This window comes from Berghia stephanieae, chromosome 9, assembly GCF_034508935.2.
Source record: "Berghia stephanieae isolate SIO BIC M18660-M18661 chromosome 9, UCSD_Bste_1.3, whole genome shotgun sequence".
NCBI lineage: Eukaryota > Metazoa > Mollusca > Gastropoda > Nudibranchia > Aeolidiidae > Berghia > Berghia stephanieae.
This window is the reverse complement of record NC_088368.1, coordinates 34,937,078-34,964,896: the sequence shown is the minus strand read 5'-3', so window position 1 is coordinate 34,964,896 and position 27,819 is coordinate 34,937,078. Positions and strand designations below refer to the sequence as shown.

At 35.3% G+C, this 27,819-nt stretch overlaps 1 protein-coding gene and 2 non-coding genes across 3 annotated transcripts; 1 reads left to right on the top strand and 2 right to left on the bottom strand.

Annotated features, from left to right (window-relative positions):
• Positions 1-2,636: 2,636 nt before the first annotated feature.
• LOC144980115 (uncharacterized) lies at positions 2,637-18,312 on the bottom strand. The gene is made up of 5 exons (XM_078927655.1): positions 17,955-18,312; positions 11,474-11,572; positions 10,219-10,460; positions 8,921-9,092; positions 2,637-7,558 (listed from the first exon to the last, which is right to left on the bottom strand). Exons 1-5 carry the CDS (start codon positions 18,291-18,293, stop codon positions 7,388-7,390), a joined length of 1,023 nt encoding a protein of 340 aa, XP_078783781.1. The 5' UTR covers positions 18,294-18,312; the 3' UTR covers positions 2,637-7,387.
• A 4,488-nt stretch (positions 18,313-22,800) lies between these two features.
• Positions 22,801-22,919, top strand: LOC144980391 (5S ribosomal RNA). The gene has a single exon (XR_013646902.1). It is a non-coding gene; the product is annotated as a 5S ribosomal RNA (ribosomal RNA).
• A 459-nt stretch (positions 22,920-23,378) lies between these two features.
• LOC144980389 (5S ribosomal RNA) lies at positions 23,379-23,497 on the bottom strand. The gene has a single exon (XR_013646900.1). It is a non-coding gene; the product is annotated as a 5S ribosomal RNA (ribosomal RNA).
• Between the last annotated feature and the right edge of the window lie 4,322 nt (positions 23,498-27,819).

Sequence of the window (27,819 nt, the reverse complement as noted above, 5' to 3'; positions counted from 1 at the left end):
ATTCGAAAAGTGGAACACAAAAGCAGAATTTGCGAATGCCCGGTCCAGACATAAGCGCTATGGTCCTATTTATAAAGTACAGAATCTTTGCAAATAGACGGATAAAATAGAGATTAATTCGATTCGAAAAGTGGAACACAAAAGCAGAATTTGCGAATGCCCGGTCCAGACATAAGCGCTATGGTCTTATTTATAAAGTGCAGAAACTTTGCAAATAAACGGATAAGATAGAGATTCATTCGATTCGAAAAGTGGAACACAAAAGCAGAATCTGCGAATGCCCGGTCCAGACATAAGCGTTATGGTCTTATTTATAAAGTGCAGAAACTTTGCAAATAAACGGATAGACTAGATGTTATTTCGATTCGAAAAGTGGAACACAAAAGGAAAATTTGCGAATACCCAGTCCAGACATAAGCGTCATAGTCCTATTTATAAAGTACAGAATCTTTGCAAATAGACGGATAAAATAGAGATTAATTCGATTCGAAAAGTGGAACACAAAAGCAGAATTTGCGAATGCCCGGTCCAGACATAAGCGCTATGGTCTTATTTATAAAGTGCAGAAACTTTGCAAATAAACGGATAAGATAGAGATTCATTCGATTCGAAAAGTGGAACACAAAAGCAGAATCTGCGAATGCCCGGTCCAGACATAAGCGTTATGGTCTTATTTATAAAGTGCAGAAACTTTGCAAATAAACGGATAGACTAGATGTTATTTCGATTCGAAAAGTGGAACACAAAAGGAAAATTTGCGAATACCCAGTCCAGACATAAGCGTCATAGTCCTATTTATAAAGTACAGAATCTTTGCAAATAGACGGATAAAATAGAGATTAATTCGATTCGAAAAGTGGAACACAAAAGCAGAATTTGCGAATGCCCGGTCCAGACATAAGCGCTATGGTCTTATTTATAAAGTGCAGAAACTTTGCAAATAAACGGAAAAAACAGATTAATTCTAATCGAACAGTGGAACACAAAGGCAGAATCTGCGAACAACCGGTCCAGACATAAGCGTTATGGTCTTATTTATAAAATCTAGAAACTTTGCAAATAAACGGATAAAATAGAGATTAATTCGATTCGAAAAGTGGAACACAAAAGCAGAATTTGCGAATGCCCGGTCCAGACATAAGCGTTATGGTCTTATTAATAAAATGCAGAAACTTTGCAAATAAACGGATTGACTAGATATTAATTCGATTCGAAAAGTGGAACACAAAAGCAGAATTTGCGAATGCCCGGTCCAGACATAAGCGCTATGGTCTTATTTATAAAGTGCAGAAACTTTGCAAATAAACGGAAAAAATAGAGATTAATTCTAATCGAACAGTGGAACACAAAGGCAGAATTTGCGAACAACCGGTCCAGACATAAGCGTTATGGTCTTATTTATAAAGTGCAGAAAATTTGCAAATAAACGGATAAGATAGAGATATATTCGATTCGAAAAGTGGAACACAAAAGCAGAATTTGTGAATACCCGGTCCAGGCATAAGCGTCATGGTCTTGTTTAAATGAAACAATGCCATTTAAAAAAATATATGGTCAATGAGTAATTAAGCTAAATATGCGGAGTTCAAATAGATAATTTGATCTGTGAATTATTTTTATAATTAGCTGTTTTTATTCTCCATCATTTAGGTTATGTGATTAAGTTTATAATTGAAATACAAACTTTATCTCACTTATCAATGTTTTGCAATAAAGGAGAGTGTGAGTGAACCTGAGCAAAGGAAATTATTTGAGAGAGTGATATTTATCATGCTTTTCAGTTTGTAGTTGAATTCTAGAATGGATTCTTTATAGTTCTCATTGATTGTATGTCAGTATGTCAGTCTTTAGGACACCGATTACCCTAATGCGGCCACAATTTACAATGTGACAGCCACAAGCCCGTTAAACACAGAGTGGGGTATTGTTGTTTGCAAGTAATGCTATGGTTTTAATAGGATATCTGTCTCCTATTAAAATACATTCCTGTGTTGGATTTTGGATTAAATTCATGTCTTCTTCGGATTTTGGGATATTTAATTTTCATGGATTGTGATTGTGATTTTCAAGACTATTAATGTAAGTAAATGCCCAAATAGATATTTTTATTCATTTATTCTTTATTTATTTTTTTTTAGTTTTGTTTTGTTTTGAAGCATTTATTATAAGAAATATTGTACATATGCACTTATACACCAAAGACTATATCCTTTCAACTGCTTATTATTATTATTATTATTATTATTATTATATGATAATAATAATAATAATAATAATAATAATAATAATAATAATAATAATAATAATAATAATAATAATAATAATAATAATAATTAATAATAATAAGTGCATTGAGTGAAATCCCAATCATGGTTGCCCAAATAAAACTGGCGCTAGAATCCCGACTACCTGTCTAAACGAATGTTGTTTGTACGATACATACTAACTACACGTTCAATATCGGGGGCAGAAAATATACGTTTGGTTTTATGAAATTAAAACAGTAGTCCCACATTGTTCTTTGATGTTATTTGTGGTTGCATTTGCTTTGAAACTTACACATTATATTGTGTTACATTGTTTACAAAATATTTCTGGTACTCGTATGCATGTGTAGTCAACGGACCACCGGTCAATCGTGTTCTTTATTATTTTATTATTAATTTTGGCTTGACATCTTACATATGTGAATTTGACAGGTTGTTATGGATGGTAATTATAACATTAAGTGATTTTTAAACATTTTTACGGCGTTTTAAATGTCTTTCTTGCATTCATTGCCGAGCACCTCCACTTTTCTGTTACTATTTTAACGATCAGCTGATTTTCTCTTGCCTCCCCTTTAATTTCGCGGACTTTTTTCAGAACAAGGCGTGGGAGTGGCTAATTTGTAAATGATTTTCACAATATTAAAATTCCATATCATTCCCCATATAAGGAACATTAAAAACAATAGATTATAGAATAAGCAACAAAGAACAATATTGATGACCTAAATGTCATGACTATAATATTGTACGAATACATCATGTCAAGAGACTAGATATCCACAACAGTAACTGTTTTTGAAAACCCTGCAAGGTTATATTGAGCTTCACATTCACCATAAAACATGGTGAAATTTGAGTATACGAAATATTTTAATTCATATAAGTATTCGTGCCTGAAAATAATGTAATGTAGATATACAGCTTTGTTTTATCCCCCCCCCCCCTTCTCTCTCTCTCTATCTCTCTCTCTCCAATACATCAATATTTCACAATGTAATTATAACTAATGTCAGTAATGCTGATATGGTGAACAACCTTTGTGAAGGCATGAAAAATAACCATTAAAAATAATATCATTAACTGGTATCACAGTAAAAAAAAAAAATAAGGAACTCCCTCTTATTTTAATAAATTTGACGACAGAAACTAAGAAAAAACATTTTAAAACTTTTTTAAAACAACATAATATGGTTCTGTGACATCTAGTCAATAAATTTCTAGAAAATGTCTCAATAATAGAAGCAGTTGAAAATTTTGTAAAGCGTAATAAAGATGATATCAATGGGAAATGGTGAAATAAATATGAATTATACACCCGTGCATATGAAATATACTATGATAATGCACATGTCTATGATGCAGACATGTCTGCTACAGACAAGGCACCCAATATCTATTTTCTATCCTGCTGAACTAAAAAAAAAGAAAAAAGACAAAGTAAATTCCCTTATATAACTAGCAATATTTACAACAACAAAACAACCCACATAAACCTAAATCACCAATTTAAACTACTTTGGACAATGCAGCAACATACTAACAAAATTTTTTTGGGGGGGGTATTTTAATCAATATTTTTAAAATTCACGTGTCGATGATGTAAGATGACCTCACCATGCAAAAAATTATTTATTCTGAGACTTCCTTCTCAGGTTAAAGTCTAAAAAAAAAAAAAGAAAAAGAAAAAGGATGTCCACTTCAACTCCCTTTCAGAATAATAGTAAAAAAATAAAATCAAAAACAAAAATTATAAATCGAGCATTGGCATTGGTGGTAGTTTACTGTAGTAGATTAATCTGATTTCCACCGTGCTCAATACGCTTTACAATGCTACATTTGATGATGTTAATGTCAAAGGTGTCATCAGATTATATAGATATATCTCATGGGAATGTAAACTTATCAAAACGAATAAAACAGTATGTTGTCGTTTACCCAAATTGCGTATTTTGATAAAATAAATATGTTTGTTTGAACAAATGAAAATAAAAAAAATCACAAAACATGGGATTTGTTTTCAAGTAAAATCATTCAAAACAATATGACGACATATGGAAGATAATATCAAAGGATTTGATTTAATATCATTGGTGGTATCGAAAACTAATATCGTTGTCAGTGGTCTTTGTCTAAGAACTCTGTTCTCTGGAAACAACAACAACAAAAATTAAAAACAAAAACAAACTTTGGCAACATTGGCTGGTAAAAGGAAAGGATGTTAACTTTGACTTTCAAAATTATTATTCAAGCCAATAATGCGGCCAGTGGATATATTTTCTGCGACACCATTTGTTTCAAAAACTATTAATTTATTCACAGTTATGTACATCCAATCCATTACTGTCGCAGCCACAGAGTTGAAAGTAAACTAGACATTGTGTAAACGTAGGTGTTTTGGCTTGTACATTTATATGGTATAATAATAGTAGATAGTATATATTTGATATTGTGCAGTTATGGGGTCTTTTGGTATGACACTCGCTTTCGGATCGGAAGGTTCTGGGTTCGAGCCTCGCTTGTCGCATAGTTGAGTCCTTGGAAAAGGCTCTTTACTCACATTCTCTCACCGTACTCAGGTGTAAAATGAGTACCTTGCTTTTTACAGCCTTGTCTATGTTGGAAAAAAAAGTTGTAATAACACCATACAGGCGTCATGTCTCGTTCTACATGTTACGTGTTGCTGTTGGTCAGGGACCCTCTGTAAAGCGATTTGAGCATGTTTAGTGGATATTGCACTATATAAAAGCTCAAGTTTAAAAAAAAATAGTAAAGTGGAATGGTGGGAATAATATCATGTTGAAAATATGTAATTACATTGAAATTAAAACAAATAGATGTCCAAACAAGCCTCGATTATTTATAGACAAAACCCTTTCGGACCAATATCTTGAGCTGTAGCACTGGCTAATTCTTGATGCAAGAATCTCAAACACATCGTCACCATAAGCAGGGAGGCAAACTGTCTGGTCTAACAAATTATCAAAGTGAGTAGCAAAACTCTTGTCAACACATGTGGCCAAAGTAACAAACTCTTTGAAAGACAAACTAGCTCTTAAACAAAAACCACTGTATTATCACAAACACTAAGATCTATAGAGGTAAAGAATGGTAAGGTAATGAAATCACTGTCACAAATATTCTAGATTCAAACAAGAAAATGGAGAGAAAAAAACCCAAACAAAACACACCGAAGACATCTGTCATGAACAAAAATATGAAATATTTCATAAAGGGAAAAATCTGATCAACAACACTCATTATGACCAGTAAAGGAATGGTGACTGCTGTCAGAATATCATTAAGTTCACAACAAAGAGAATAAAAAATTTTTAAAACACAACTATTCAATAAGTATAGCATATAATTCTGAGCAAAATCATTTTATGTGACCTATCTGGTTTTGTCTTTTGACAACAAATTCTTGAGATCGGTACGATTCACAACAGAGTAATACCACTCAAGGTGACCAAAATAAAATTCTTTATCACCAACAACAAATGGATGGAATTAAAGACTAGTGAGCTATCCCATAATTTAGTCACGCATTTTTTAAAAAAATGTCAAAGCCAAGTTTCGTTCAGCATGCAATGTCAGTGGTTCATGTTTAATATGAATCTATTCTTTAAAAAAAAAGGTTTGGGAGTTAAATTTGTTCTATACATAGCTGCCAACAAGCACAGAATTACTGATAAATCTAAAAACTATAAAACAATTTTTTACAGATTGATATAAGAGTAACTTGCAACTCTTTCATAAATTCAAGGTAATTTTATCACAGTGATGGTACTCATAATGAGGTCATTTGATGTTGGGAATTACCATTTGGCCGCCCGGATGGCAGATTCATGCCTAAAGACTTTGTTACAAGACCGATTTTGATTCATGATGGCTCAAAAGATTTGATGCTAATTTGCAGAATACAGAAGTAAAGTATTTAAAATAGACGAGTGCCTGTTCACAATTAGCCTTTATTTCTCCTCAAATATTGTGGGTATAAAAAAGTATTTTAAAAAATTGAATTCGAGTTAATTGGTCAAAGCTTGTCAATAATGTGGAACAGCCCACTTGTCCTTGAAGCTGACCAAATATGTTAAAACAACCCTTCACCATCCCAACACCATACTAAATACAATAAACAATGAAAAGTTTTGTTGATTTATAACAAGGATCAAATCACCAAATACAATGGCAGCATAATGCGTTAACATCAAACTATTGTCTTATAAACCTTCACCACATTCTCTCTGACAAATGTGTATGTTTGTTGGTTAAAAACATTTGCTCTAGCTTTGCCAGAAAAAATAGAAAGCCTTCCATTGATTCAATTACTAATAATATGTGCTGGCACAGGAAATTTGAGGGTCCCGATAGCTCAGTTGGTAGAGCACTCGCTTCCCACTCCAAGGGACTGTGATCAATTCCGGGAGCAGTCAAGATTTTTTCTGACCCCCCCACCCTCTGTCCACCTAGCAGTAAATGGGTAGCGGAGTCTGTTAAATTTGGTGGAAAGTACTTTGCGATAGACTAGCATCCTATCCAAAGGATAGCAAGCAATTGCTATTGTCCGTTTCATGCTATAGAAACCATGATAAACTCCGGCTCCATAGGCTGAATGGCTCTGAAGGACTATTATTACTACTCCAGGAAAAATAGATATAATCTGAAAGTTTAATTTCTCTACACATTGCTTTTTTTTCCATTCCTGTTAGTAAAATCTTTGCTTTGTGTTTTACATTTTGTTCCTGGTTAACTTAGAGGCAAAATTAGAAAATTGTCGTAATGATGACTCTCGATGAAATGGAGAAATCTAAAATGACTCTGGTTCCATGGGCTGGAAGAACTATTTTTTGTAAATTCAATTTTGAGACATTAACCTAAAGGGTCTTTTTGCCCTTTCATGAGAGAGACCTGGTTGAGAGCCTTGTACAGTGTAAGCACTCAACCGGGACAACAAAAAAGAGAGCAAAAAAACAGCCGATTTGGGTTGGCAATACCCAATGCTCCTATTCCATCACATTTACAATTATAATAATATCAGAGCTTGCATGAGTTAGAATCAGGCTTATCCTGTTCTATCAGATGCACCCCTATGCTACTACATTACAAATGACAGAAATTCAATTGTTGGTGAAATACATACTATACAAATTGGATAGCTGTGAACATGGGCGAGTAATGACTTCTTTGTCAGCTGTCCCCTTCCTGTGGTCCATGTAGTGACTGGTGCAAACTTCAGGGTGCACGTATTGGTGTTCTAGAACTTTACGTAGATGACGAGGAGCTGGGACCTGATGAGACAAAAAATATATTTCAAATTCTTGAACTATCAACACCAGGAACAAAATTTGCCTTATTTCATCAAAAGCTGAAAGCGATTAAGAGTAATGGTACACTAAGGAATATGCACCGTGTTAACGAACCAAAAATGTTTTGAATAAAACATAGGTTTTTCACAATGGAAATAAAATCTAAAAGTCGAATAGCATTAATCCCTTAAAGCCTTCTCCTTTAACACAATATAATTTAAAATCCAAGTACTTTAATCAACTCTACAATTTTATACATTATTATGTATATTTTTCTTTGTAAAAAATAAATAAAAGGAAAACATTACATTTGTAAGAATTTTGAAAAGATGAGACACTAGCCTCCTATCCAAAGGTAACAAGCAATTGTACTGTTTTTGATAAAATTAAGACGTTTACCTAAGTATTTAGAATAATTATAAATCAATTTGAGTACAGAATAACATGTAGTTGGTATTGACTACTGACTTTGAAATCCCTGCGAGGAGGGAGGATTAGACACAAATAAACCTTAGTCAAGGTTGTGCTAAAGTCAGCCAGATGGAGAATAAATATTATCCAGCCAGTATGATCGAGGAGCTGGGTCATTTAGATTTGTCAATAAACTATTCTCCTATCTAAAGGCAACAAGTAATTGCACTGTCCGTTTAACGCTGCAGGAACTGGGAGACACTACCTTAAGTTAAGCTTACAGAAACCATCATCATCATTGCCCTTTTCATCCTGGGTCTGGGTATAGGCCACAGACAAACAGTTTCCATCCCTCTCTATCTTGAGCTAAGTCACCCAAGCTGAAAAAAAGGATTCATGGGTGCAAGCAACTGGACCTCAAAAAGCCTGCAAGTCTACATATAATCTGAAAAAGCCTGCAAGATTCACGGACGCTGTGTTTTTGTCTGGGTCAACTTTCATTTCTTCTCTAATCAACTTCCGGTTCAAATTTAATAATATAACTATCACTTCCGGGTCACAGTAGCATCGTGATTCAAAAGTTTCGCTTAATCATATGGACGTACCCGACACGATTGTTGGGACCTAATGAAAAAAAAAAAAAATTTTTTTAAATCAAAAAAAAAAACCAATCAAATCCAAATCGCAAAAAGCCGGCGACGTTTTTTTTCGGTAATCCAATCGGCCGGTAGGCCGGCTGTAGCCAGCACTCTTGCACCCATGAGGATTTGATTTGTCCGTCCGTGTTTCTGCAACAGTTTGAGTTTTACGGTGTTAACCCTTCAACAACCCCCAACCTGGAGGACCAGTTGACTCAAAAAGGGGGAGTCACACACCATTAGTCACCTTTTATGACACGCTAGCTTGGTGTTGGAAGCTTACAGAAATACTCACTAAAAAACATTCAAACGGCACAAGTTGAGTTGGAAAAAGATCCTCCTTCTTGAACACAAATTTCCTGAGATGGACGTAGTTGAGAGCCCAGGCATAGTCATCGTCATGGGTGTACAAGAATAGGTCAAGGAAAGGCCATCTCTTGTTGGATCCCTGGATTACATGACCATCGCTGAAAGACAATGTCATTGTGAGAAAATATTAACAAAATGATTTTTTGAAAACAACACGGATGTCATAAATTTGTACTCCATTTTTACTTGGCATCAAGGTTAAGTTGATTTCAAACTCTTTCATTCCAATTGATGACTCAACACCATACAATGTCTTGTCTTGAACCAGGTGTCATGAGTGCAGTTGAATAACTGGATGAGTGAAAAAAAAATGATCCAAAACTCTGACCCTGACATTGTTTTTTGTTTTGTTTTGTTTTTAAGGGTTTTATGGCGCTTGCACACATTTAGATCATTTCAGTGCTCGTAAAAAGGAAGAAAATAAGATATTAAAAAAAATTCTAGATTTGCATTTGATAACACAAGAGAAAGAGTAAGACAAAGAGGAATAGTAGTTCAAATAGGGAACAGATGTAGATTCAAAGAACATACTATCAGTGCACTTAGTTTGAGATCACCTAAAAGTTTCATCCATATACAAGACCTATCCCACCAATAGGAAACACTCAAATCTTTACAAACCAGTATAAAAAAAATAGAAATAAAAAATAACAATGCATAAGACAGAGATGATTTACAAAAAAAAATATCACCTACCAAAACTAACACTAATCATTCGACTGTTTCCCTCTCAGCGAAAGACTCTGGCAAGGGCAATGACAAAACCAAGTAATCCCATTCCAAGTCAAAGACAGAAAGCAACTCAGAAAACAAGTATAGGGGGATAGAAGACACAGCATGTGACCCCCTGCCCACCATCATGTAAAAATCATGTGAAATATAAGTATATATACAAAAAAATAAATAGATTAAAAAAAATAAAAATTGTTTTCATTCATTTCGCGATACACTACAAGAGGGGTTTATTGTAAAAAAATAAGGAAATTATCAATATCTGCTAAGAGCTCAGAGTCTGAATTTAAGCCACATATTATATTATTTTAATATCCCTACGAAAGGGCCGTTAAGTGTATTATTTCACCAACAAACAAAAAACAAAAAAACAACAGCAAAAAAGTAATGAGAAATCAAGTGATGAAAACAGAAAATACAATTTTGTTCCCAAACAGTTTGTGACTATCTCGTGTTGCCAAAATAAAATTTCAATAAACTCTACCAACTCACTTTTTAAAGAAAGCCCATTTAGAATTGGAGCCGACATCCAGGGTGTATCCCTCGATGCACGACAGGACTTCCCTGATCTCCACCCAGTGAGCGACGTCAATGGCAAGATCCATGTCATCGTCCCAGGGAGTCAGACCATGATGTCTCCAGGCACCCATCGCAGTTCCGTGCATCACCAGGTGAGGAATGTTGCGTTCAGTCAGAGCGGCTTGCAGAACGCCATATAGCAAAAGAAGTGAGATCTGCAATGCAAGCAAATTGCCACCAAAATTACTGATCCTGATCCTCGTTGAGCCGTTTACATTATTATCAGCCAAATATCTTTTCAAAAAAAAAAAAAAGGTTTGTGAACTAGAAAAATCTTCAATTTGTCTATTTAAAAAAAAAAAAAAAAGATCATTTATATAACGCAACATCCATTATACATGCTCAACAAAACAGTTTACGAAGGGTTCCTTGCCAACAGCAACACTTATGTAGGATGGGACATGGAAGCATTAGGCGATATTACTTTTTTTTTCTCCGACAGACAACAGCCAGGTATTCATTTACACCTGAGTACGGTGAGAGAATGTAAGTAAAGACCCTTTCTTCATGGACTCAACAATACGCCACTCAGAATGGAACTCAAACCCTGGACCATCAGATCCGAAGGCGAGGCTCATACCAAAAGACAATATAGTCGCACAATGTCAACTCTCCAACTCATCACAGTTAAACTTCAAAGAAATACCAGTAATATGTGGTTTTATTGCCAGATATGTGAGATTTTAGTTTTTGTCATTCATTATAAGAAACTATGTCTATTGTCCTAAAAAAAGTTCCAAAAATGAAATCAAATCTCAAATTATGGAATATAAAATCATTATTATTAGCATCTGTTTATCCTCGACTCCATATCAGTTTGAGGCAGTGGGTCTTGGTCACATGACTTTTGACCTACATACAGTTCCATGAATGGACATTTTTCCTCTGTCATTTTTACGTTCTTCTCCTCTACACCAAACCATTGTCATGATCTTTGCTGGACACTGAATCACACTATATGTAAAAAATCTATTTATAGATAATAATTTCTTTATGTCCATTTTGAACACAATAAACAGTAAGAAATAGCTAATCCATACCATGTCTTCAATATAATACTGAGAAGCTTTAAAAAAAAAGGAATAAATTACTTTAGCATGTGTATGTTGTAAGCTAAATTAAATAAGCAACACTTTCACTCCCATAAAAGTATTTTTTAAAATCTTACTTTTGTCTGTCTGTCTAAAAGTGGGTAAAAAGCTTTTTTCCAGGTATCCTCTGGTTCTAAACAACTCATTTTCCTCGGGACATCCTCATAAAACTTGACCTATTCAAGTAAAATAAAAAAGTGTGATCACCAATCTTGGTCTTAAAATAGAAAATTAATTGCATAATTCACACATGTCAAATTTATTTGAAATAAAACAAAATATAGGATACTCTAATAAATCTTAAACATTTGAGTCCATCTAGATAAAGAGAGATGAAGACCGTAGTAGATTCAAATAAACTATAATGGAAAAACAGAATTTTTAAAAATCAACTTTGGCAAGTCATAAAGGCTTTTCAGCCAGTCTCAAAGAGTAATTAAAAAAAAAACAAATTGAGAAAAATATTCAGAGAGCAAAGAATGGATTTAAAAACTTGAGAGAAACAAATACACAATACCTTCCCAGATTTCCCCCCCCCCCCCCCCCCCCCCCCGAAAAAAAGCAACAAAAAACAAACAAATAAGAGGCCTCTGACACTATCCTGTGTAAGAATACATGGAATTCAAAACAAACTACTGTATCACCATATATCAGTGCTGACAAAAAGTGAAAAAGGAGGAACATTTTGAATGATTACCTTTAGACCTCATTTTTACTTTAATAACCCTAACTTTTAGAGTAATTAAGATGATAAATTATCATTGATACTCAGCTAAACTTCTGGAGAGTGGGAAACTGCACCAATTTGTTCCAAGAAATGAAGAGAGTAGGAAAGTGCCAGAAGAAAACAGAGAATAAAAACTTTGCGGCGGCGATGGGGGCTTGAAACAGCGACCTTACTAGTACAACAACTCTGCCTGGCAGTGCAGGGGAGATCATGACTCTACCGTATAAGCTATCCAAGACCATGGGGTCTCTAGACTGCCGTTTTAATAACAGCCATCACAGTACAGAAATGGCCTATCAGTCGTCCACAAAGCCTGGGTTAAGTATAATATATGACTCCCACAGAGAATATCAATACACATAGCAATATTCTTTATTTTAAAAATTTGCTAAAGCAGCACATTCAGTTATATGGTAAATTTCTGGTTAAAGAGAATAAAACAGTAATAAATCCGACACTCATTCCCGATGTCATTGTTCTATCCAAGTTTCCCTGAGCATAAATAATAATAATAATCTTTATTGTCCAAATTAAAGGCAATTCATGTGAGGTAAACAATGCTCAGTTTGGTTCATGGTATGAACATCAACACATTTACAAATCGGAGTGCTTATTCGTCCTTCAGGTCGTATTCTTAAAAAGTGTCTAGCCGACCTTCAGTGCTTATGCAAATGAGGTAGGCGTGAAATACGTAAAGGGCATTTGACTGAAAGGCTGTTGTTTATATTTGTCACCGTATTTTTATATGTATTAAATTCAAGGTTATTGCCCTCCCATAAATCGCATTGTTATTACAGTGACCTATATATGTCACTGCTTCCCCGGCTTTTTGTGTGCGCCCATGTTATCTATGTAATTAAGTGGAATTACAAAATCGGAGTGTTCAGTCCTTCACGTCTTCACTTTTTTATCGACTGTTGAAACGTAAGCATCGTTATGAGTATGAGTAGAAAAAAAGCATATTATTTTCTCTCTCTCTCTCTCTCTTTGTCATATTTCCCCCCTTTTATCTCTAATTTCTTCTCTCCCTCCATCAATCTCTTCCGTTGTATTTTCCTCTCTTTATCTCGCTATCATCCTTTCATTTCTTCTCTCTCTCTCTCTCTCTCTCTCTCTCTCCTCTCTCTCTCTCTCTCTCTCTCTCTCTCTCTCCTCTCTCTCCTCTCTCTCTCGCTCGCTCTCGCTCTGTCTTTAATTCCCTCTGTATTTCTCTTTCTCACATATTCTTCTCGCACATATTCTTCTCTCTCTCTCTCTCTCTCTCTCAACTATGCACCGAGCGAGGGTCGAACTCAGGACCTTCCGATCAAAAGGCGAGTGTCATGCATATCTCTATCTATCTATCTCATTCTCTTTCAGTCTTCCTCTCTAATTTTCTCTACCTCCATATACATATTTTACACACACACACACACTCTCTCTCTCTCTCTGTCTATATATATATATATATATATATATATATATATATATATATATATATATATATATATATATATATATATATATATACATACATACCTATCTATCTTCATCGCTCCTCCTTCGCCTACCCCTCTCTCTCTCTCTCTCTCTTCTCTTCTTTATTTTTCTTTAAGTCTCTCTCTCTCTCTCTCTCTCTCTCTCTCTCTCTCTCTCTCTCTCTCCTCCTCTCTCCTCTCTGTCATATTTTCCCCCTTTTATCTCTAATTTCTTCTCTCCCTCCATCAGTCTCTTCCTTTGTATTTTCCTCTCTTTATCTTGCTATCATCCTCTTTCATTTCTTCACACTCTCTCTTTCTCTCTCTCTCTCTGTCTCTCTCTATCTATCTATCTATCTATCTATCTATCTATCTATTTATCTATCTATCTTTCTATGTATCTATCTATCTCCTCTGATTTCTTCCTCTTTTGTTTTCTTAAAAACCCTTCTCTCTCTTTATCTATCTCTCAATTTTATTCCCCCCTCCGCCTCCCTCTTTCTTTCTTGACTTCTGTCACATTTCTTTTCTCCTTGTCTCTCATTCTTCTTCCTCTCTCTTTCTTTCTCTTTCATATTTCCCCCCATAAATCTCTTATGTTCCCTATTGTCGGGTTGTCTCTCGCTCCTTTCTCTATCTATTCCTCTATTCCGTCGTCGTCGTCGTCTCTCTCCTCTCTCTCTCTCTCTCTTCTTTCTTTCTTTCTTGCTTCCCCCCCTCCACCTTTGTTCTCCAATTTCCTGTCTTTTTCCTTCTCTTTATATAGCTCATCCTCCTCTTTTATTCTGGCACCCTCTCTCTTTCTCCCTTTGTCTGTCCCCCCCCCCCCCTCTCTCTCTCTCTCTCTCTCTCTCTGACTCTGCCTTTCTCTCTCTCTCTATCTATCTGACTCTGCCTTTCTCTCTCTCTCTCTCTATCTATCTGACTCTGCCTTTCTCTCTCTCTCTCTCTATCTATCTATCTATCTGTCTATCTTTCTCTATGTCTGAGTGGTCTCAAACGCGTTTCATCTGGATATGGTATCAAATACTCCTCTCCTTTCACATTCTCTGATCCATTATTGTTTTTAAAAAAGGAAAAGAAAAAAAAATAACAAAAAGGGACGACACAGAAACATCCCACCCCGCGACTGCAACATCATAAATTAAAACCAATCCCTCTCACTCCCCCCCCCCCCCCCCCCCCCCCCCTCTTAAAAAAACACACTTCCTGGCCGCCTGTATAACTTAGAGTTGCCAACCACCGAAGAAATTAAAATACATTCGGAAGACCTAAAGTTTTCGTAGTGAGCTTGCTATGGCAATTAAGGTAATGATTAGAGATCTTGAGGCGGTGGCGGTGGTGGGAATCATGGATGTAGAGAGAAAGAAGAAGAAGAAGAAGACCACGAAAGAGAGGATCTGATAGAGAAGGAGCTAGAGACAACCCGACAGAGGAAACAAAGAAAATGTGAAATAAGGAAGAAGAATGTGCCGCTATGTGGTCTTGTGGTATGACACTCGCTTTCGGATCGGATTGGAAAATCCTGGGTTCGAGCCTCACTCGGCGCATAGTTGAGTCCACTCTTACCGTACTCAGGTTTAAAATAAGTACCAGGCCGTTAACTGCGTTGTTCTGTCTGAAAAAATGTAATATCGCCTAACAGACATCATGTAGGATGTTAAGTGTTGCTGTTGGCCTGTGACACCCTGTAAAGCGCTTTGAGACTTCGAGCGGATATTGCGCTATATAAAAACTCTCGTTAGTATTTGTGACAATGATAGCAGTGATGTTATTCTTGTTTCGATGATGAAATGATGGTAGTGGTGATGTCACTGATCAAGAAGCTAGAGTGATAAAGTTGATGGCAATGGTGACGCTTTTGTGTGCGCGTATGTTATTGATATTTAAAATGGTATGTTATTGATATTTAAAATGATTGTTTCCTAGAGTGGTGGTGGACATGATAGTTATGATTTTGCTAGTGATGGCAATAATAGATATGACCATGGTAATGGTTGGTATAATGCTGTGGTGGTGATATTGATTGTGGTGCTGATGATACTTATGATATTGTGCAATTGATGGTGGTAGCGATTCTGATGGTAATGATAATGTTGTAAAAGCGCTTGTGGTAGTGATGGTGATGGTTTTAAAATTGACGTGGATCGACGTGCAATTATTTTTAGGTCTGATAACCATTTCCTTATGGGCTCATTCTTGTAATAGAAATCTTTTAAAAAATGACGCAAAATACATTATACAACAATGTTAAACCAGGCCCATAAGTTGATTCGGATGTCAGACCTGCGTGTTTGTTAACCTACAATGCAGCACAAATCCCTTTCGAAACGGTATTCTTTTTTCCACTATAACACAATAAGTCGAATGCTTGGCAGGTCTGTATCACTGCGTACATAGACACGTTAGTTGTAATACTATCTATTGAAATACCACCTTGAGTGGCGATAAGCCAAATTACACATCTGGAATACAGCATTTGCATACAAAGCTGTTTGAGTACAGAATTATTGAGAAAAATCGTGGATTTATTTTTCTTGTAACCATTGTTTTAAATATATCAATCTTATTATGTATATATTTCCGTCTTTCTATTTTTTAATTTTAAACTAAAGTTAGGAATTTGTTTTTGGCCAGTAATCGTAACTTTATCAGACCATACCCAGATCAAAACAACAACCCCAACCCCCTGACAACATTACCCCTTGTTCTGAGTTTAAGAACATAGGCAAGTTATTGTTCTTAGGCCGAACTGGGCTTTTATGTTCTGTATCATTCTATTTCACCCAGTTTCAACCCGTTGACATTTTAAATCCCAGCCCGTTGACATTCTAACTTCTCGTCAGGGCAAAAGTGGATACCAAATACTTAATAGTATTAGCTAACGAATGAAGTACTGAAAATATTGAGGACTTGGTATTAGTATTAGTGTCCTTTATTAATCTTTAATATATTGACATCGTCTATGGAGATAAGTTTAAATGCAGGGGTTGTGCTTTCGGCTTTGGAATTAATTTGCGTGTTGTAAAGCCGCCAAATTCCATCCCGTCTATACAATTACCTCGTTTACTGCCAATTTGAAAACGCATTGAATTCGCCATGAATTAAATCTATCATTATGTCATACAGCTAGTCTACTCAAGACTGTACAACTTATAACAAAATTTTCTGAAGTTAAAGGACAGGTACCGACATCGTTCAAAAATTTTGGCTAAATTCAAGCTATTATTGATGGCACTCACTGAATTATCAAGATTATAACATTTTTTTAATAAAACTGCTTCTTAACAGATACAGAAATTTGGTGTTGTTTTTTTTTCTTGCGCTGCTTATACTATTATGACTAATATAATATTTTGACAAATTGAATACTAGTCATTTAAAACAAATAGTTACTGAGTGCTTACCCACTATTATAGATTGAAAAAAAAATGTAAAAAAGGCAAAACACACGTAGACACACAATAGAACACACACACACACACACACACACACACAATCAAACAAAGCAGAAATACCAACAAAAAAAAAAAAAAAAATACCACAAGAGAAAACAAATAAAAAAGAACAATAACCCCCCCCCCCCCCCAAAAAAAAAACAACAAAAAAACAACAGCAAACAAAACAAAACAACAACAACCCCCCCCCCCCCCCCCTCCAAAAAAAAAAAAAAAAAAAAAAAAAAGAAACCAAAACAAAGAAAACCTGCCGAATCTTCCTCTGTGCCTAGCCAACCCAAACTCTCGAGCAGGTATTTGAATTGGAAACTTACCAATAGGAGAACACGACAATTGTTCCTTATAAGAAATCAATCACCATTCTGGAATAAAAATCATATCCCAGAAGAAAAAAACAAACAAAAAAACCCCACGAAATTAACACACACACACACACACACCTCAAAAAAAAACACACATAACTGATTATTTGACTCACAAACAGAGGAGGTGGGGTTTGTGAAACATTTAAGACGATACGGATATATCATGTAATTACGTGGATTCGAATCCAGCTCAGTAAAAGCAAAAACGGAATATTGCCCAGCTTTAGTGTGAAGGATGAATAGTGCAAGCAACACGATTTGTCCGTACGTACGGCAACCACGGTTGAAGCTATTCGACCTTAAGGACGAATAGGGCTACCCTTTACAAATACAGACACAGCCATACACGCTTGCACATTGTTTCTACACATGTATACAAAAGAAATGAGCGTACATCCATACACACATACATACATGCAAACATACATACAAACCAGCATATCATCGTATATGCATGCCTACATACATACATATATACATATATATAAATAATTTGTGAAAGAAACTATAATCATGTGTCTGCCATTGCAAAAAGTTATAATTGTTCTCACCAACTCCAAATTCATGTGGGAAATGTCCATCGATGGCTGCACAATCCTTTTACATTCATAGAGTGGAGTAACATGAGTAGGACGGCCTGACAGGTGCATCTTGATGATATGGTACACACTGACGTTCCGCCAGCTGGTGTAGGAGAAGAACAAGCTGCTATTGGGCTGTGTCAATACCATGAAGCAGGACGTCATCAAGAGGATGAGGAGGGTGAGAGTGAGAATCCTGAATCCGCCACCATTGTGGCCACGACATAATGTGATAGAAATCCAAGGTGAGGAGAGCTTGAGGCTTGGCTTGGACAGGAGCATTTTATCAATAGACTTATTTTTCCACATGTAAAAATATGTAAAGTAAAATATATATATATATATATATATATATATATATATATATATAGCCTCAAGGATGCATTGGACTGGAACCCTTGTCTTTATGAAATAAAAAGCGTTTTAAAAATTAAGAAGCCTACCTTTGTTGGAACTGGAAAGCAGTATTTTACATACTAGCATGATAAAAGATTTGTCCAATAATGGCTACAATTTAAGTGACAAACCCTATCAATCTGAAAAAGTAACTTATGAGCTATGTCATAAATTTGCTTTTTTTATGCAATATAGAGCAAACTACAGGCTTTATCCTTGCAAAAAATATCAACAACAAATTTATTACCAAATCTAGGACAATGCCAAACCAATGAAAAAGTAAAACTGGAATGTCAACGTTTTTTTTTTTGTCCTCACATCACATTGCAACTTCAATGTTGAATGCAGAAATAAAAAAATATGCGAGGGTCTAGACTGTGGTCATTACTTTCATGCCATAATGAAATGAAGGCATGTATAATTCATTCCTGATTGCACTCAAAGTCTCTTCTTGCTTGTCCCACATTGTGCACACCACTGCAGTAGCTCGTTTATCTCACTCTCAGCCCCTCCTCCTCAGAAGAAAAAAAAAGTAGTCTGATGACCAACTCAATGAAACTGTCTTTGCCTCTAGTCCGATGAAATACCCATAAGGCAATCTGCATGGTGATAAACACAAAAGAAAGAGACTAGATATTGTTCTAATAGTACACCTAATGTAATACTAGTCTAGATATCGCTCTGATAATAGAGCAACATTTAATATAGCACTCCCTTTCACTCCAGTATTTTGGTTATTGCATAAATAGAATCAGTAAAGCGTTGATAAATAAAAAAAACCAAAAAACTGAAGACCTATCTCTTTGGGAAGTATTTAAATTAGATTATACCAGGAATTATTGCAAAGCACATACGTGTGCGCATGCGTGTGCACTCGTGTATACATTTAGTTAAGTGTGTGTGTATATGAATGTGTACATATGTTATATGCATGTATGTATATTTAGAGTACATGTATATGATATGTTTGTGTGTATAATATATATATATTATGTAAAGTGTGAGTAACATATTTATGTACAGTGTGTATATGGATGTGTGTGTGGAAATGGATGCGTGTGAGCTTTTGTTCGTATGTCTGAATCTGCAGTATGTAATGTTTTTTACTGATGGTCAATGTGAAGCGCTTCGAAGCTTCGGCATAAGTGCTATATAAATATACATTTATTATTATTATATCATTATTAAAGCTATAAAAAGGAACACACCGATATGCCTTGTTTTTTTAGCTAATGTGTAACTGACACATATTATATATATATATATATATATATATATATATATATATGATGTAATGGTGGTGGCGGTTGCGTGGTTTTTTTTAGCTAATGTGCAACTGACACATATTATATATATATATATATATATATATATATATATATATATATATATATATATATATATATATATATATATATATATATATATATATATATATATATATATATTAATATTATGATGTAATGGTGGTGGCGGTTGCGTGGTAGTGGTAGTAATGATGATGTGATGGTTGTGGTTGTAGTAGTGGCAGTGTTCGCGATGATGACGAAGATGATGTAAAGGTGGTGGTGGGTGCTATAGTTTTGATAACGATGTGGATTCCTGGAACTTTATATAATATATTTAACTGTCAATAATACAATAAACAGGGACCGAACTATCCTCTGACAGATAAGCTGATAGCTTTCAAGATGTGAACGAATGATCAGAATGATCAAGTCGGAGAGGTGGGGACGGGGAAATTTTCATGGATTGGATTGGGGTAACAACCCCCACTCCCCCCCCCCCCCCCCCCCCCCCAAAAAAAAATAACACCATCTTGTCATGGAAAAGTTGAAATGTTAAAAATCTCAATTCTCAGTCACACAAAATGTTTCAATCGGGAGGCCTTCTGAAAGCTCATACAGCCTACATCCCCAGTATTCTTTGTTTTTTTTCTAATGTTCTAGCAGGGGGTTAACTTTAAAAAAAATAAAGTCTTCCCACTCCTAAACCCCCTACTAGAACATTATAAAAAAACAAAGAATACTGGGGATGTAGGAGCTTTCAGAAGAACTCCATTTCAATAATCCCCCCTATTCTTTCCTTCTCAAACTAAAACACTCATTCAACTTCAAGCCATTCGACGACATGCCATTTTGAAAATAGTGTTGTGTTCAGTGAGGGGACAAAAACTAATTTTCAGAGACGGGAGAGCGCTTCTACTTCTACTATTGCGAATAGTGACTATAATGACTATATAGAGTTCCACGGTGGCCCCACTGAATGAATATAAGTATAAGTATAAGCTGAGTTGGACAGATTCTGGAAAGATTTGCCAACAATCCACAGTGCTACCACACAGACTAAACCCTTGAAAGATGAAGGCTGTCATTATCCCCAGACATGTATTTGAAACTCCTCTCTTTTAAATAATTATTCGCATTCCAGAACATGGAATGTGTCCGATTGCACATAGAAATAAGGAAAGTTAATAAAATATCTATAAAAACATAAAATTAACCAACATTAAATCAGTTGTTACTACATATACACAATATGCGGCGACTTCGAAGTGGGTGTCATGGCCGAATGGTTTAGTCGTCTGCCCTGGAAGTTTTACCAGAATCGATGCTGTGGGTTCGAATCCTGGTTCCGCCACTTAAAAAAAAAATTTAAAAATTCCGTCTTCTTTTTACAGAACGTTGCAAGTGAAAAATGTCCCATCCATCCTCCCCCCACCTTTTTTTTTTTTAAACTCTCTCTCTCTCTCTTAGTTCATTTCTAGTTTCTAGCAAATTGTCATATTCGTCCCCACTCCAATCTCAAAAAGTGTCTAAAACTAAAAAGAATAAATAATTAAAAAGCAAACTAACAGAAATATTCAGAGAGCGACCAATTGGTCAGATAGAGGAGAGAAAAACAAACAATAATTAAAAATAAAATAAAAACAAATTTTAAGAAATTCATGCTCAGAAACGGAACAAAAGGCCAAACAAAAAGGAGAAAAGAATAGACTTGCACAGAAAAAAGAAAAAAAAGAGGTGGGGAGGAGGATGGATGGGACATTTATCCCTTGCAACGTTCTGTAAAAAGAAGACGGAATTAAAAAAAAAAAAAAAAAAAAAAGTGGCAGAACCAGGATTCGAACCCACAACGTCGATTCTGGTAAAACTTCCAAGAGCAGACGACTAAACCATTCGGCCATGACACCCACTTCGAAGTCGACGCATATTGTGTACAACTGATTTAATGTTGGTTAATTTTATGTTTTTATAGATATTTTATTAACTTTCCTTATTTCTATGTGCATTTGGAAACATTCCATATTCTGGAATGTGGATAATTGTTTAAAAGAGCGGAATTTCAAATATGTGTCTGGGGATAATCACAGCGAAAGATGAATTGGCAAAGTTGAATACTTTGCTTAAACCATTTTACTCTTACTCTTACACTTACATTAAATTCAATATAAGCACTTCGAATTGAATAAACTCACTCATAACTCATAACAGAAAATCCACGGTGAAAATACAAATTGAAAGAGATGCTAGCACGAGGAGCTTTAGGAAGGTATCCCGTTTTGAAAAGGTCCCTAAGTCTAAGCGCCCTCCTATGAATTCATGAATTGAATATGAATATGTTTGGTCGCCTCACAGTCACAGTCACAGTTGCAGGCGACAGGCCTAGAGCCTAGAGAGAGTTAGATGTTACAAGTCCAAGCCACAGTAAAATGCCCTGTCCTTCAAACAATTCACCTCCTTGATGATAAATGATCATTAATTTGAAATGCGAAAAGCAGAAACTTCAAGCTAGTTTATTTATATTAGATAAGTCTAGTTCTGTCACTGACATGTTGAAAGTGAAAGCCGATAACTTCGACTGAGTTGCCAGATGACCCTTGAAAAGAAACTCATGTGACCAAACACTAAAAAAATAAACCGCTTTTATGTAGTGCTCTCCTAACAGTTTGATACCCTTAAAAAACTCATTGGTATTGATAAACTAAGAACCGACTAATTATTCTAATAAAAAGAATTATCTATTTTTCAAATTAAAAACATGAAATTACACATCCTAATTGCTAGATTCATGATTCTCAGTTTTGTCAATTTTATCCGATTTGGCTATGTACAGGGCCATCTGACAGCCGACAGCCGCCTTGATCAAGTCTTGATGGAACACCATGCCCTTACAGAGAGAACGTCATCCTGGCTTTGCGCATGCGTCACTCGTCCTCGCTTCCGGTGAAGTGTGTCATGCCGCTTTCAAGATAGCCCATCGCCATTTTAAAGTCTCCAGCAACGACAAATAATTGTGCAACAGACGAATACAACACGCTATTTCAACTAACAATATTATACAATTCTAAACTATCTTCATCATTATATAAATTAGCAATAGTGGTTTTTTATTATATTAAATTCTATTTTCGACACTTGTCTACGAACATACTACGTTGAAAATACCCGTTCTCCTCCGATCACCGAAGTCAAGCAACGTCAGGCGTGGTTAGTACTTAGATGGGTGACCGCTTGGGAACCCCACGTGTTGTAGACAACTTCTTTTTTTTCAAAGTTTTATTTTTTTAAATTTATCTATTTTACAATTTTATCACATTAAAAAAAATTGTATTTGTTTTTTTGTTTTTTTAAATTTTTATTTAATTTTATATTTTTTAGTAGTAGTAGTAGTAGTAGTAGTAGTAGTAGTAGTAGTAGTAGTAGTAGTAGTAGTAGTAGTAGCCTAGAAAGAGGAGCTACTACTAGAAGGGACAACTCGCCGTTCACGTGGCACACACCGCACTTGCCTAGTGATTTGTTAGCGCGTGTTAACAACACGCTCCTTGGCTGGCCAATAATAATAATAATAATAATAATAATAATAATAATAATAATAATAATAATAATAATAATAATAATAATAATAATAATAATAATAATAATAATAATAATAATAATAATAATAATGTGATAAAATTGCAGATAAATTTAAAAAAAAAAAACCTTTAAAAAAAGTTGTCTACAACACGTGGGGTTCCCAAGCGGTCACCCATATAAGTACTAACCACGCCTGACGTTGCTTGACTTCGGTGATCGGACGAGAACCGGTATTTTCAACGTAGTATGGTCGTAGACAACAAGGGTCGAAAATAGAATTTAATATAATAAAAAACCACTATTGCTAATTTATATAATGATGAAGATAGTTTAGAAATGTATAATATTGTTAGTTGAAACAACGTGTTGTATTCGTCGTTTGTCGTTACTGGAGAATTTAAAATGGCGATGGGCTATCTTGGAAGCGGCATGAGACACTTCACCGGAAGCGAGGACGAGAGATGCATGCGCAAAACCATGATGACGTTCTCTCTGTAAGGGCATGTGATGGAACACAGTTTTTCACTGTAGGATTGATGGAGAGAATAATTGTGCAAATTAGTGATGAAAGCACCAAATTTGGCACAAAGTAATTTGAGGCCTCTATTAATCGCTGTTGATATAAAACCACATTGAGACAGTGTAAACTAGGGAGATGCAAATCCGCCTATAAAATAGCTATATTAAAACAAAAGAGCGTAATCCAATCATTATTTGTTGACAATTCGGTGCTTTAAAAAAAAACCAAAACAATTTAGCCTGTGTAAGCGGTTGATTTTTTTACTTAAATAATTATCATTGTTAAAAATGTGACTTTTTGTAATATAGGACCGTATCAGGAGGTAGTAGAGCTTTATTGTAAGGACTGGAAGGGGGGGGGGGGGGGTACTGGTGTTAGTTTTATTGGTGAGTTGGTCTTCATCATGATGACGATGAAGATACTGGTGGTGATGATGTTGGTTATAATGATGATCATGATGAGTTGATTGTGGTGATAATGGTAGTGATGATGGTGGTGATGATGATGATGATGAGGTGGTGGTGTTGGTGGTGATCATGGTATTGGTGATGATGATGTTGATGATGATGATGACGACGACGATGATGATGATGATGATGATGATGATGATGATGATGATGATGATGATGATGATGATGATGATGATGATGACGATGATGATGATGATGATGATGACGATGATGATCAGGATGATGATGATGATGATGATGATGATGATGATGATGATGATGATGATGATGATGATGATGAGGTCTTGGTGGTGGTGGTGGTAGTGGTAGTGATGATCATGATAATTGATAATGACGATGATGTGATTGTGAAGATAGTAGTATTGATATGGTAGTAATGATGATGAGGAGTGGTGGTGGTGGTGATCATGGTAGTGATGATGATGATGATGATGATGATGATGATGATGATGATGATGATGATGATGATGATGATGATGGGTAACTATCAATTCGATCATGAAAGACTTTCTTGGTGACTTATATTAACATTTTTAGCCGATGAGGATCCAATCATCTTTATTAGACAAATGACTGTGGAACCGATTTTTCTCGGGAGACTTGAGAGAATTCAGCAACAGCATTTTCTAGTTTATCCTGATCTCTTTGAATTATTTTAACCGCGCAAGTTAAAGCCAATACATCGTTGTTAGCTTTTCACTTGTGAGTGCATTCAAGCAAACCATATGTTGTCTTTTTGAAGGCTAAAAATATTTTCCTTTCCTAAGGTATAGCAGTCGAGGCCTGGTAGTACCGGCAGAGGTCTGTCTCTGAACCTGGTTGGGTGAACATACGACTGGGTGCAACCTCTTTCACAGCATTCTTTGCTATACATCTTGATTAATTCTGACAATCTATGAACTCTTTCTTTGCTCTGTTCTGTACTTGAATGTTTTATATACAGCATGGCTTCAGAAAGGAGCGAGTTTGTGAAACACAATGACTAACAAATTACAACAACCTAGCAGAAAACATGAATCAACAACTCCAAACAGATGCTATCTTATTAGACTTTAGTAAAGCTTTTGATAAAGTCCATCACCATACTCTGGCTATTAAATTGCGGAGATATGGAATCATGAGTAACACACACGACTGGATAATGGATTTTCTCACTAACAGTAAACAACGGAAAGTGCAATGTCAGAGTCAGCTCCAGTACTATAGGTGTCCCCCTAGGTACCGTACCGGGTCCCCTCTTGTTCCGTATCTACATCAGTGAGTGCCTGAAAGATTGTCGCCAGGAACTCAACTGAGACTATTTGCGGGTGACAGCCTTTTGTACAGAGCAATAAAGCAGAAGGGAGATTCAGAAATTCTTCATTGGGACATTGAGGTAGGGGACCACTAACAGCACTATTGCTGTCTAGTATTCTTCAATACCCCCCTCACCCATCCCCCTACCTTATTCTTGAAAAAAAAAAAAAAAAAAAAAAATATATATATATATATATATATATATATATATATATATATATATATATTATATAATATAATATATATAGTAATGTATTCTGTGTTTACTTGAAAAAGGCCAAGGGCCGAAACGTCGTTCGTTTTGCGTGTTGTTCATTCATGAGTCAGATTTACTCCCTTTATCTTTATCTCCAAATCAAAGTCATATACGGCACCCCATTTGGAACCATTGAAAGAAAGGAGGGAGAAGAATAAACCAAGTATGTATTTTACAAATGTCAGAAAAATCAGGTCACGTGACATTACAGTCAGGGCCTCCAACCGAACAAGAGGAAACCTGACAAATTTATGTTGCCACAATCTCGAGTGGATTACCATCTTCACTCGTTTCTGCCCTCAACTATAAGACTGTGAAACAATTTGGATAACTCCCAGTAAAACAATTGTGAATTCTGCTTCCACGAGGAAGTTTCAGCTTGAAGAGGAAGAGGAGTAGGAGGAGGAGGAGGAGGAGGAGGAGGAGGAAGAAGAAGAAGAAGAAGAAGAAGAAGAAGAAGAAGAAGAAGAAGAAGAAGAAGAAGAAGAAGAAGAAGAAGAATTTCAGCAAAAGCAAAACTAGAATTGATGATTGTAGATTGACCACTTTGTTTTAGTAATATTCAGCAGTTCTTTTCATGTTCATAAAACGAACATGACAAATCTTATGATAATGAGCTTCCTGCGCAATCCAATCACCATTTGAGAACATGGAGAGAATCTGGACATCGTTTATAATTTCTGCAGCCACGCGGATAAATTCGTTCATCTCTTTGGTCATTATCTTATGGAGGGAAGTTTCATCTTATTGTTGCAAAACAAACAATTTGTCCTGTTCTTGTGATAAAGTCAACTGAGGGAAAACGCATAGCCTACTCTGCCTCCTTGGACAGTGGGATGATGAGAGATTTTCTAGATCAGGATATTTTGACAAGTTTTTTCGTGATTTCGCATATTTCACGGCGATTCTTCTGATTTTTTTATGGCCGTATATCGAGAGCGGCATGATTTGTGCCATTTGGCACCATTTTGCTTCAGTACCTCCACTATATCCTCAGAGCGGTCTCCAACCAACAAATCTAGCTTGTCATTATCATTTGCTAATCTGTTAAAAGTCTTAACACCATAGATGATAGAACGCTACGCTACAAAAGTCACTTACCATTGTCCACAATCTTTCCGCTTTGGCAGAGCTGGGCATATTAATTTTTCATTTGTTATTTCTTCACAAATGAAACATTTTGACCAAACCACCTCAGTACTGCGCTTTGCCATTAAATGATTGTAAGTGGTTAGTACAAGATTTAGTACATTGTCAATGCCATGATTTAATGGGTTAAGTGACGTTGATCATGGTATTGTTGGTGATTGGGAGACGATGTTCATGACGGTGATATTAAAGATGATGATGATACGGACATTTTCAACCTGAAATTTAATTTGAACCATGCTATTACGCAAACCACAATAATAACATAAGTGTATTGAATTAGTGTGAGATATAAAAATTGATGCTAAAGTGATATCCAGGTGATCGGTATTATTATTATTATTATTATTATTATTATTATTATTATTATTATTATTATTATTATTATTATTATTATTATTATTATTATCATTATTATTATTATTATCATTATTATTATTATTGTTATTATTGTTATTATTATTATTGTTATTATTATTATTATTATTATTATTATTATTATTATTATTATTATTATTATTATTATTATTATTATTGTATTATTACATGCTGAATTAATCGACGTGCATTTATTTGCAGGTCTGATAACCCAATTCATTATGGGCTCATTGCTGTAATGGAAATCTCAAAAAATGACGCAAATTATTGTCCATTACAACAATGTTAAACTAGGCCAATAATTGCGTTCGGGCGTTAGACCTGCATATAATTTCACGTCGGTCAGAATAAAAACTCAATTGTAAATGGTTTAAAATGACGTCATATATTTGTGCAGCTTGCCTTTGTTTCTACACGAAAACTGAAAAAGTATTTTTGTTTTTTCCGTCATCAGATATTCAAAACGGTCAACTTTGTCGAATCATTTTGAGTTCACGACATTTCATTTTGT